General features: G+C 39.4%; 1 protein-coding gene across 4 annotated transcripts in view; it reads left to right on the top strand.

Annotated features, from left to right (window-relative positions):
• The first annotated feature begins 2,075 nt into the window (after window positions 1–2,075).
• Window positions 2,076–12,636, top strand: part of LOC132496153 (zinc finger protein 33B-like) — a 36,598-nt gene continuing 26,037 nt past the window's right edge. For 3 of the 4 annotated variants that reach the window (XM_060108399.1, XM_060108385.1, XM_060108375.1), the window contains exons 1-2: window positions 2,076–2,239; window positions 4,463–4,521. Coding sequence is in view for 2 of the 4 variants with exons in the window: in XM_060108385.1 (XP_059964368.1) it covers window positions 4,507–4,521 (15 nt within the window). In the remaining 2 variants the exon portion in view is untranslated. The remainder of the gene's footprint in view (window positions 2,240–4,462; window positions 4,522–12,636) is intronic. The other variant, XM_060108392.1, reaches the window with a different exon arrangement.

Genomic DNA, 12,636 nt, shown 5'->3' with positions numbered 1-12,636 from the left:
TTTGCGGTATGCGGGCCTCTCACTGTTGTGGCCTCCCCCGTCGCGGAGCACAGGCTCCGGACGCGCAGGCTCCGGACGCGCAGGCTCCGGACGCGCAGGCTCAGTGGCCATGGCTCACGGGCCCAGCCGCTCCGCGGCATATGGGATCCTCCCAGACCGGGGCACGAACCCGTATCCCCTGCATCGGCAGGCGGACTCTCAACCACTTGCGCCACCAGGGAGGCCCCGGGAAATTCTTTAAATATTTGGTAGAATTCACCGATGAAGCCATCTGATTCTAGACTTTTCTTTGTTGGGGGTAGGGGTTTGATTACTAATTCAATCTCTTGTTATGGATCTGTTCAGATTTCTATTTCTTCTTGAGCCAGTTTTGGTAATTTGTGTGATTCTTAGAATTAACATTGTCTCATGATTACTGTTGGTGCATTTGTCTTTTAAATTACACGAGAAACAAAAAGAGGAGTTACTTTTTTTTTTTCCCTCTTTTTTACTATTGAGGTACTGTTGCACCTTCTGGTTGTTGATTCATCTATATTTTTATTTTTACAGTCTTTCTAACATATCTGTTAGTTTTCTAGTCTAATTTTATTTTTTACTTCTTTATTGTTCTCTCTTTTTTTTTTTCTTGCCACCCCATACAGCTTGCAGAATCTTGGTTCACGAGCCGGGTCAGGCTGAAGCTCCTGCGTTGGGAGCTCCGAGTCCGAACCACTGGACTAACAACAGAGAACCTCAGACCCCAGGGAATATTCATCAGAGTGAGGTGTCATGGAGGTCCTCATCTCAGCACCAAGACCCAGCTCTACCCAACAGCCTACAATCTCCAGTGTTGGAAGCCTCAGGCCAAACAACCAGGGAGACGGGAACACAATCCCACTCATAAAAAAAAAAAAAAAAAGGAGGAGTTACTAACAAAGAAACACAACAGTGCTTGTTTTTATATTTGCCTATGTAGTTATCTTTACTGGTATTCTTTATTTGTTAATATGGCTTTAAGTTACTGTCTATTGTTGAGTATTCTTCCTTTTCAGGCTAACAGATGTAGTTTAGAATTTCTTGTAGGGTAGGTCTACACTGACTTAGCTTGGACCAAACTTTAATCAGGCTTCTCTCACCCTCACAAGCCCCGAACTTTGGCTGTCCCCCAGTGTGACCAAGCACAGAAATACAGAATATATCCTCCCATCCCTTAACAGCTCATTCCAAAAAGGGCTTAACAGAGTCAGACAAATTTCCAGTCAGACTACCCCATCACGCTGTTTGTTCACCTCCTCCACTCACTCAATTTCCTCTCGAGTTCCCGCTAATCTTTCTTATTCCTCCCTAGAAAAGAAAAGCCTTTTTCTACTTAATTTTGAGACGCTTTCCGATTCTTAAGTCAGGGCATTATTTCGATTGCAATAGTCTTTTTTAGAGGCTTCTCTTTACCCGAAGCCTGGATTTATTTTTGATATCCAACGCGCTATCTTGCTTATCTTTTTCACTGCTGAGAGAAATGCTACCATTTACTGTTTACTTTTAAACAGTATCATCTTATTGCTAGTATTTCCTAGTATTTAATTCATTTAATTTCTTAGTATTTAAGGTAACTTTCCTGTTCATATTCATAATTCACATTGATTTACAACTTTGCTTCCTTGGGTAGCCTGTTGTTTAAAAGGCACACTGGCTGTCAGACTGTTTTTCTGAGGTACTAAAAGAACTCAGGGCTGCATACAGTAGAAGTGAGAACCCTACCCCACAATATCTGAATTGCTAAGGAACAAAAATGTTACCGAAATTCTTTCAAGGTACTGGGCGAGCAGGCTTCTGGGAAATGGAGTCTGGAAGTTCGTGAGCTCACCGCGCATGGTCACGGGAACGGGACTCTTTTTTGCGGCTCCTTCTGCGCATGTGTAATAGCCTGGAGGCTCTGCCTCTAGAAAGCCTCGGGGCGGTTGTGGCAGATGGTCACGGAGTGTCCGGGTCTGCGCGCCGCTCAGGGAGCTGGTGCGGCCCTAGTGGGAGTGGCGGGCGAGGCAGAAGGGTTGGACGAGGGCCGGGGGGAGGGGGGAGGGGGGAGGGGGGAGGGTGGGCGGCCCTGCGCGGCTTCAGGGAGTAGGCAGGGGGCCGCGGTGCCCTACGGTGGGGAGGGGCAGGACCCGCGGCGTAAGAACCTGAGAGGGCAGGTGGTGGCGGCCTTGGCGGAGTTTCCGGCTGGAGAAGTCGCCGGCGTCGGGCGTGGGGACGCCATACCTCGGTGAGGCTGCAGATTCCGCGACGCAGGCCGCCTGGTCTCTGCGTGATGGGTGCGCCCTGCCCGCGAGTGGGGGGCGGGTTTGAGGGGAACTTGGGTGCAGGGCAGAACTAGGTATAAAGGAATTATCTGGGATAGTTACCTACGTGAGACTTCATTTTTTCGTCTGTGAAACTCAAGATATTAATAACGTGCCACGTGGGGTAGTTCAGAGGATTAAATACCATAGCACAGTGCCTGGCAGTAAATGTTAGCTACCGTGGTTCATAGAAATAATTCTTCTTCTTACTCGTTACTTTATGGCTCACAACCTGTCACTTAGGTCAGTATAACTCTCCCCGCTGTAGCAGATTAGAACACTGACACTGAGAGGACAGTTATATAGACAAAGCCACAAAACTATCAGATAACAAACTAGAAGACAAACTCAGATTTTCTCCGAATGTCATGGTCGTTCGCATTTACTGTCTTGGTTATAAAAGCCAGCACTGCATCCTCCCCAGAACTTAGCAAAAATAATTTGACGTGTGAAGAAATAATTTGAACGGTTGAGTATTACCACGTAACAGCTGTTTCTGGGATTTCTAGATGTCTTCGGAGTCCTTGGGACAGACAGCATAATTGTTTCTGAGTTAGTTCTGTAACAGTCTAGTTTTGTGTTCTGAGCAGCCTTGAGTGTGAGTTTATTGAAGGTCTGATCTGAGATTCTATGGAATAATGGATACTAAGAGTTGAACTGCGGGCCTGGGTGAAGGTTCCAATTAAATGAATTTGTTCCTTAGGTGCATTTCTCATGTACCTTGGAATAAAGTACCTCTTGTGAAGTAAGGAGGAGTCTCTAGGAACAGAATCCGACGTGGGAGGGAACCACTCCACCATCTGAGCGAGTGTTTTAGCAGAGGCAGTAGTTCCTAGAAGGGAGCAGATCCCAGGTTTACACCGTCTGCTCAGAATGAGTGAGATTTGGATGATGTTGCCACATTCAGAAGTCGTCACAGACTGCCTGATGGAGGAAAGTCTGGACCAGTTTTCAGAAGGCAGGGGAACTGGGCTGAGAGGAATGAAGGAGGGTTAGGCTACTCAGGAAATATAAGTTCATGGGAGAGCTTTTGAGGACATGGTGTGAGGAAAGGAGCTTTACAGCTAGATTGGAATGAATTCTGTTTTAGCATTCCCGGTTTAACCCGCACTCTCTATTTTTCACTCACTCATCCCAGATTCTGAGCTCTTAGCACAGTGAACCTGGCATCTAAAAATATGCTGATGATTTTCTTATACACAACAGTATAAGAAGAACTTTCTCTTTGTCTTGTTAAAAGTTGGGAAAAATTGGTCCTCAGGGTGTAAATGAATTTCCCTGGCTTTGTGTTAGTGGCAGAGCCAAGAGTAGATGTTGAGTCTCCTGATACCCAGGCCGGTTGCTGCTGCATCATCATTGGTAAAACGTTTCTTAAAAGGCAGTCTTTTGAGGATCTATATATACTTTTTTTTTTTTTTTTACTTTTATCCATATTAAAATTTTTTTTTAATTAGTTGATTTTTAAAATTGAAGTATCATTGATTTACAGTGTTTCAGGTGTACAGCAAAGTGATTCAGTTACACATATATATTCTTTTTCAGATTCTTTTCCATTATAGATTATTACAAGATACTGAATAGCTTTATATATCTATAACTATATTTTATAGTTCCCTGTGCTATACAGTAGGTCCTTGTTGTTTATCTATACACATACTTTAGAAAAACAGTTAAAAAGTAGCCTTGAAGTGCCTCCTTCCCTTTTTCCATAGCTTTGGGTGAATCCTCTACCTCAAGCAGTAAATAAGAAAATATATGTGTACATTACAACATTTGCTGTATAACTTAATGAAAGCTTAGTGTCCCTTCATTTAGGGTATTGATATTTGACCAATTTCCTTGTAATTTTTAAATTTCTTTGAAATAAAGGGGTACATATATTGTTTTTAAAAAAGTAGGAAATAATTACATTCACCCAGTGAAAAATTGCATACCCAAGCTCTGCATGACCATATCACAGTCACACATAGACATGTGAGTACTTTTTTTCATATGTCCTTTCCTGCCCCTTCTCCAGGATGAAAAGGATATTCTCCCACAAAGAAGCATTTTACCCAGGCTATTTTTATAGCCATTTAAATAGGCAAATCCAGGAGGTGCAGGCAGTCTGTATCTCTAATGACTTTGTTCCTCTCTTTCTATCCCAGCTATACCTTCAGAGATTTCAACATTTTTCCAAGACCAGCAAAATATGAAGAAATCTTATGTGAGTTGTTAAAGTTTTTCTGCACTGTTTAACAATGTATTTTATGAGGTTAATGACTCCTATACTTGAAATGGAAAAGTAGAAATAGATAAAATGAAACTGAGGGAAACAGCATAGCATAATGGTTCTCAAACTTTAATGTGCATTAAAATCACCTGGAAAGTTTGCAAAACATGGAATGGGGCCTGAGATTGCAGGTGATGGTGATATTGAGGTCTACAGGCCAGTAGCATTGGAATAGCAGGTCACTAGAGCAGAGTTGGCAAGGAGACACATACACACAGATCATAAGAAACTATGTGGTTACCAAATTCAAGCTGCAAATATTTATTTATTTAAAAAATAATTTTTATTGGAGTAGCTTTATGATGTGTTCATTTCTACAGTACAGCAAAGTGAATCAGCTATATGTATACCTATATCCCCTCTTTATTTTTGGATTTCCTTCCCATTTAGGTCACCACAGAGCATTGAGTAGAGTTCCCTGAGCTATAGAGTAGGTTCTCATTAGAGCTGCAAATATTTCTGACCATTCTGGTAGTCATGGCCAAAAAAAAGACTATGTTACATGGCTTTTATTGATCATCTGAATAAAGCTGCCTGATTCCTTTTGGAGCCAAAAGATATTCTGACATTGAAAGCTGAAAGAAGAAAAAAAAAAAAACCTTTTGTTTCTTTTCCTGTAAATGATGAACAACCTTTTGGTGGCAACCATGAAATAAATGCCTGTAATTATTCTTCAGTGGATGCAAAAGATGGTACCAAGCAAAACCCAGTTAATGAGATTTTTCAGGAGGCCATATTACTGATGCTCATGTAGACAGCTTTCTGATGGTCTTGGTTTTTTTTTTGGTCCCACCCCTGGATAAAACTAGAACATCTACAGAATAAATTGACTGCATGTCCTTAAAATAAATTTCTAAAATTCTTTGTCTTACTCAGTATGTAGAGTGTTCAGTTAAGAGAAGATTTTCTGGCAGATGTTTCTGCACCTAATCAAATTTCAATCTGCTTCATGCAGAATGGATTCTGCCTCATCATTTGCTGGAATTTGGTCAGTGAAAGTCACCAATAACATGTATTGTTTAAGTACACATAAACAATTAACCATTTTAAAGTGTACATTTCAGTGGCGTTTAATACATTCACAGTATTGTGCAATCATCATCACTATCTAGTTCCAGAACATTTCCATCCTCCCAAAATAAAATCTAATACCCTTTAAAGTCATTCTCTATTCCCCTTTTACCCCAGTCCCTGGCAACTACTAATTTACTTTCTGACTCTAAGAACTTGCCTCTTGTAGATATTTTACATAAATGTAATTATACAGTATGTGTTTTTTGCATCTTTCATTTAGTATGTTTTCAAATTTCATCCATATTGCCACATGTATCAGACTTCACTCCTTCCCCACCCCCCAGCTTTATTAAGGTATAATTGACAAAATTGTAAGATTTTTAAAGTACATATCATGACAATTTGATATACATATATGTTATGAAAGGATTCCTCCCATCTAGTAAATTAACACATCCACCACCTCACATGTTTTTCTCTTTTTTTGTGAGACATTTAAGTTCTCCGCAGATTTCAATTATACAATCAATACAATGTTATCAGTGTAGTCACCATGTTATACATTAGATCATCAGACCTTTTTCATTTTATAGCTGAAAGTTTGTACTCTTTTACCAAGTTTTCATTTCTTTTCATGACTCAATGTTCCACTGTATGGATGTACCACATTTTGTTTATGCAGGTGTCAGTTGATGGACATCTTTGTTGTTTCCACCTTACAGCTATTGCGAATAGTGCCACCGTCAACATTTGTGCAAATTTTTGTTTGAAAACCTGTTTTCTGCCTGTATCACTGCATCTTTTCCAGTCTTGAATAGTCTCATTAAATAATTGTATTTCATTAAAAAAAAACCTGTTTTCAATTATGGGTATATACCTAGAAGTGGAAATGCTGTGTCCTATGTTAATTATTTTTAACTTAATGAGGAACCACCAAACTTTTTCACAATGGCTGCACAATTTTACATTTTCACCAGCAATATATGAGAGTTCTGGTTTTTCCTCATCCTCAGCAACACTTGTTAACGTCTATATTTTTTTATTACAGCCATCCTAGTGTGTGCGAAGTCATATCTCATTGTGGTTTTGATTTGCTTTTCCGTAATGACAAATGAGCACCATTTTGTGTGCTTCTTGGACATTTCTATAACTGCTTTGCAGACATATCTATTCATGTCCTTTGTCCATTTTAAAATTGGGTTGTTTATTATAAGAGTATGTCGGGTACTAGGCTTCTATCAGTTATATGATTTTCAAATATTTCCTCCCATTCTTTGAGTTGTCTTTTCATTCTTTTGATAGTATATACTTTGAATCAAAAAGGGTTTTAATTTTTTTTAATAAATTCGTTTAGTGGTGCTTGATTCTTTTTTTTATAAATTTATTTTATTTCTTTTATATTTGGCTGTGTTGGGTCTTTGTTGCTGCATGCGGGCTTTCTCTAGTTGCAGCGAGTGGGAGCTACTCTTCGTTGTGGTGTGTGGGCTTCTCATTGTGGTGGCTTCTCTTGTGGAGCACAGGCTCTAGGTGCACGGGCTTCAGTAGTTGTGGCTCGCGGGCTCAGTAGTTGCAGCTCGTGGGATCTAGAACGCAGGCTCAGTAGTTGTGGCTCACGGGCTTAGTTGCTCTGTGGCGTGTGGGATCTTCCCAGACCAGGGCTCAAACCCGTGTCCCCTGTATTGGCAGGAGGATTCTTAACCACTGCACCCCAGGGAAGCCCAAGGGTTTTAATTTTGATGAAGTTTGGTTTATCTATTTTTCTTCTGTTGTATGTGCTTTTGATGTCATATCTAAGAACTCATTGGCACACCAAGATCATGAAGATTTACTATGTTTTCTCCTAAGAGTGTTACAGTTTTAGCTCTTACATTTAGGTCTTTGATCTATTTTGAGTTAATTTTTGCATATATAACATGAGGAAGGGGTCCAGTTTCATATATTTGTATGTAGATATCCAGTTGTCCCAACACCGTTTGTTGAAGAGACTGTTTTTTTCACATTAAGTGGTCTTGGTACTCTTGATGAGAAATAGTTCACCAGAGATGTGTAGGTTTATTTCCAGACTTTCAGTTCTGTTCACTTGATCTATATGTGTATCCTTATGCCAGTTCCATACTGTTTTGATTCTCTAGCTTTGTGGCAAGTTTTGAAGTCAGAACACGTGAGTCCTCTGATTTGTTCTTCTTTGTCAAGGTTGTTTTGGCTATCGAGGTTCCTTGCAATTCCATGTGAATTTAAAGATCATGTCCATTTCTGCAAAAAAGGTTGTTGGATTTGTCATCGAATTTGTGGAACACTGGGGAGTATTCTTATCTTGACTATATTAAGTATTTTATCCCATGAACAAGGAGTGTCCTTCCATTATTTAGGTCTTTAATTTCTTTCAGCAAAGTTTTGTAGTTTTCACTGTATACAAGTCTTGGACCTCCTTGGTTAACTCTGTTCCAAAGTATTTTATTCTTTTTGATGGTATTGTAAGTACAGTTGTTTTCTTAATTTACTTTTGGATTGTTCATTAAACTGATATTTTGTGTGTTAATCTTGTGTTCTACAATTTTATTGAATTTATTAGCTCTAATACTTTTTTGATGGATATTTTAGGATTTTCTGTATGTAAGATCATGTCATCTAAAGACAGATAGTTTTACTTCACTGTTTCTAATTTGGATGGCTTTATTTCTTTTTATTGCCTGGGTTCTCTGGCTGGGACTTCTTTTACAGTGTTGAATAGAATTGACCAAGGTGGGTATTCTTGTCTTGTTCCGCATTTAAGTGGGAAAGCTTTCAGTCTTTTACCATTAAATATGTTAGCTGTGGGTTTTTCGTAAAAGCCTTTTTATCAGGTTGGGCAGTTCACTTCTGTTCCTAGTTTATTGAGTGATATTATCCTGAAAAGGTTTTGGATGTAGTCAAGTGCTTTTTCTGCTTCACTTGAGCATCATGTGGGGATTTTTCATCTTCATTTGGTATATTAAATTGATTTTCTCATGTTGAACTGCTCTTGCATTCCTGGTATAAATTCTACTTCGTCATGATTCATGATCTGTTTATTTGTTTGTTTGTTTATTCATTCATTCATTCATGCTGCACCACGCAGCTCGCGGGATCTTAGTTCCCCAACCAGGGATGGAACCCTTGCCCCCAGCAGTGGAAGTGTGGAGTCCTAATCACTGGATCGCCAGGGAATTACCCATGATCCTTTTAATATGTTGTTTGGACTCAATTTTGTAGTATTTTGTTGAGGATATTACATTTATATTCATAAGGCATTTTGGCCTGTAATTTCATTTTATTGTGATGCCTTTATCTAACTTAGATATTAGGGTAATTAATGCTGGCCTCATTGAATTAGTTAAGAGGTACAGTTTACCCTTGAACTACACAGGTTTAAACTGCATGGGTCCTCTTATATGCAGAGTTTTTTCAATACTAGATATTACAGTACTACACAATCCATGGATGGTTGAATCTGCAGGTGCAGAACCGCAGATAAGGAGGGATAGCTCTGAAGTTATACTCGGATTTTCAACTGCACTGAGGTCATCAACCTTAACCCCTGCGTTTTTCAGGGGTCTGAAAAACGTTTTTCAGGGTTTTTCTTCCTCTTTTTGGGAAGAGTTTGGGAAGGATTAGTGTTAATTCTTCTTTAAATGTTTGTTAAAATTCACCAGTGAAGTCATCTGGTTCTGGACTTATCTTTGTTGAGAAGTTTTTGATTACTGATTTGATCTCTTTGCTTGCTATTCACATTTTGTATTTCTTCCTGAGTCAGTTGGTTATTTGTGTGTTTCTAGGAATTTATCCATTTAATCTAAGTTTCTAATTTTTTGATGTAAGTTGTTTTTTAGTATTGTCTTATAACCCTCTTTATTTCTGTTAGGTTGGTAGTAATGTCTCCATTTCTGATTTTAATATTTTGAGTCTTTTTTACTTTGTCAGTCTAGCTAGAGGTTTGTCAGTTTTGTTGTTTGTTTTTTAGAGAAGCACTTTTGGTTTTGTTCATTCTGTTTTTTTATTCCACTTATTTGTCTCTCCTCTAATCTTTATTATTTCCTTCCTCCTGTCAGAGACAAAGACCAATATATATATATATATATATATATTCCTTACTGTATCACAGTATCAGAAGGATAGAGATAAACAGGGAGAACACCATATGATGACAGAAGCAGAGATTGGAGTAATGCAGCTTCAATCCAGAGAATGTCAAGTATTGCTGGCCACCATCAGAAATGAGAGGGAGGCAAGGAATGTTTCTGTCTCGAGTTGCAGAGAGAGCATGGCCTTGCTAACACCTTGCTTTTGGACATCTAGACTCTAGAACTATGAGAGGATAAATTTCTCATTATAAACCACCAGTTTGTGGGAATTTGTCATAGCAGCCCTAGGAATCTAATCCATGTGCCATAGATTTATAATTATTGTTTTATGCTTTTGTCTTTTAAGTCAGATAGGGAAAAAAAAGGAGTTATTAACCAAAAATATAATAATATTGGCTTTCATGTATACCTTTATAGTTTTTAAAATTATTTGTTTGTTTATTTATTTATTTTATTTATTTATTTTGGCTGTGTCGGGTCTTAGTTGCAGCATGTGGGCATGTGGGACCTTTAGTGGTGGCATGTGGACTTCTTAGTTTTGGCATGCAGGCTTCTTAGTTGTGGCATGTGGACTCTTAGTTTCAGCATGTATATGGGATCTAGTTCCCCAACCAAGGATCAAACCTGGGCCCCCTGCATTGGGAGCGCAGAGTCTTACCCACTGGACCACCAGGGAAGTCCCTACCTTTGTAGTTTAATGGTGTTCTTTATTTCTTTAACTAGCTTTGAGTTAGTGTCTTCCATTCATTTTAGCTTGAAGGACTCTTTAGGTTTTCTTGAAGGACAAGTCTATTAACAACAAACTCCCTCGGCTTTTGTTTATCTGAGAATGGATTAATATCTCTTTGTTTGGAAGAACAGTATTTTTGAATACAGAATTCTTCATTGAAAGTTTTTTCTTTCAGCACTTTAATATGTCATGCCACTGCCTCTTGTCCTCCATGGTTTCTGATGAGAAATTGGATATTCCTTTTCAGGATCTCCTGTACATGATGAGTCACTTCTCTCTTATTTCTTTCAAGATTCTCTTTATCTTTGAAAATTGATTATACTGTGTTTTAGTGGGTCTCTTTGTGCATATCTTACTTGAAGTTCCTTGAGCTTTTTGGATGTGTAGGTTCATGTCTTTCATCAAATTTGGGAGGTTTTTGGCTTTTATTTTTTCAAATATTTTTTCTGTCTTTTACTTTCCTTCTGGTACTCCCAATATGCAAATGTTGGTGTGCTTGATGGTGTCCCACAGATCTCTTAGGCTCTGTTTATCTTTCTTTATTCTTTTTTCTGTCTGCCTCTCAAACTGTATAATTTCAGTTTACCTATCTTCTAGTTTGCTGATTCTTTTTTCCATCTGTTCACATCTGCTGTTGAACCCTCTACTGAAGTTTTTATTTCAATTTTTGTACCTTTCAACTTCAGGATTTCTATTTGTTGATATTCTCTTTGGTGGAACATCATTCTTCTGGTTTCCTTTAATTTCCCCCCCCATGGTTTCCTTTACTTCTTTAACCTTATTTAAGACAATTGATTTATAATCTTTGTCTAGTAAATCCAAAGATTAGGCCTCCTCAGGGAAGGTGTCTGTGAATTTTTTTCTTGTGAAAGGGCTATACTTTCTCATTTAAATGCCTTATAATTTTTTGGTGAAACTGGACATTTTGAATATTACAATGTGTTAATTCAGAGATCAGATCTCCTCCCCAACCCTCAGAGTGGTTACTGTTGTGTGAGGCATAGTTTTTTGTTTGTTTGGTAAATTTCTAAACTATTTTTGTAAAGACTGTCTTCTTTGTTGCACGTCATTACTGAAATCTCTGTCCCATTTACATAGTGCTCAACTAGTGATTTAACAGAGATTTCCTTAAGTGCCTGGAGTCAACAAAACCAAAAACTCCCCAGTCCTTACTGTGGGGTTTGTGTGTATTGGAGCATATCCTCAACACCACACTGGGCAGTTTACAACTCTTCCCTCACCCTCACTTCTTATTTGTACAGAGCTTGATAGTCACCTAGAGTTGAGAGCTTAGGATCTTGTCAGGTCTTTTTTGAACATGTGCCTCATCCTAGATATGTGTGGGTCTTCTAGATTTCCAGGACTATATGGAAACTTTTCAAAGCCCCAAAGCATTTCACTCCTCAGCTTTTCTTCACAGACTTTTTTTTTTTTTTTTTGCGGTACACGGGCCTCTCACTGTTGTGGCCCCTCCCGTTGCGGAGCACAGGCTCCGGACGCGCAGGCCCAGCAGCCATGGCTCACGGGCTCAGTCGCTCCGCGGCATGTGGGATCCTCCCGGACGGGGCACGAACCCGCGTCCCCTGCATCGGCAGGCGGACTCTCAACCACTGCGCCACCAGGGAAGCCCTTCACAGACTTTTTTGACATATCTTTTGTTTGCTCCAGCTGACGTCCTTTGCCCCAGTGGCAGCAGCTGGTTCATTTGCCTTTAAATGTTTTCAGTAAATGCCCTTCGCGTAGTCATTTCTCTGATGTGAGAGGTTCTGAGCATTCTGCTGTAGTCTTTTCAGGTATCCACCAGACGGATCAAAACAAACAACCCCAATTGTTGAGAAACAGCTCCATTCTGCTCTCTCTGGCACCAGGAATCTACACCAAGAATATTGGAGTCCATCTTCAAGACCAAATGTTACTGGTTGAATTGTCTCCTGAAAATTTATATGTTAAAGTCCTAATCATTGATATCTCAGAATATGACCTTATTGGGAGAAAGGGTCTTTACAGAGGTAATCAGGTTAAAGTGAGTTCATTAGAGTGGGCCCTAATCCAATACTAGTGTCCTTATAAAAGGGAAATTTGGACACAGAGCTACATATAGCAGGAAGACATTGTAGAGTTACAGGGAGAAGACAGCCATCTGAAAGCCAAGGAGAAAGGCTTTGAATAGCTTCTTATCTCACAGCCCTCAGAAGGAACCAGCCC

This window comes from Mesoplodon densirostris, chromosome 1 (genome assembly GCF_025265405.1).
Source record: "Mesoplodon densirostris isolate mMesDen1 chromosome 1, mMesDen1 primary haplotype, whole genome shotgun sequence".
Lineage (NCBI taxonomy): Eukaryota > Metazoa > Chordata > Mammalia > Artiodactyla > Ziphiidae > Mesoplodon > Mesoplodon densirostris.
Note: the sequence above shows the minus strand (reverse complement) of the source record. Positions and strands in the feature narration are given on the sequence as shown.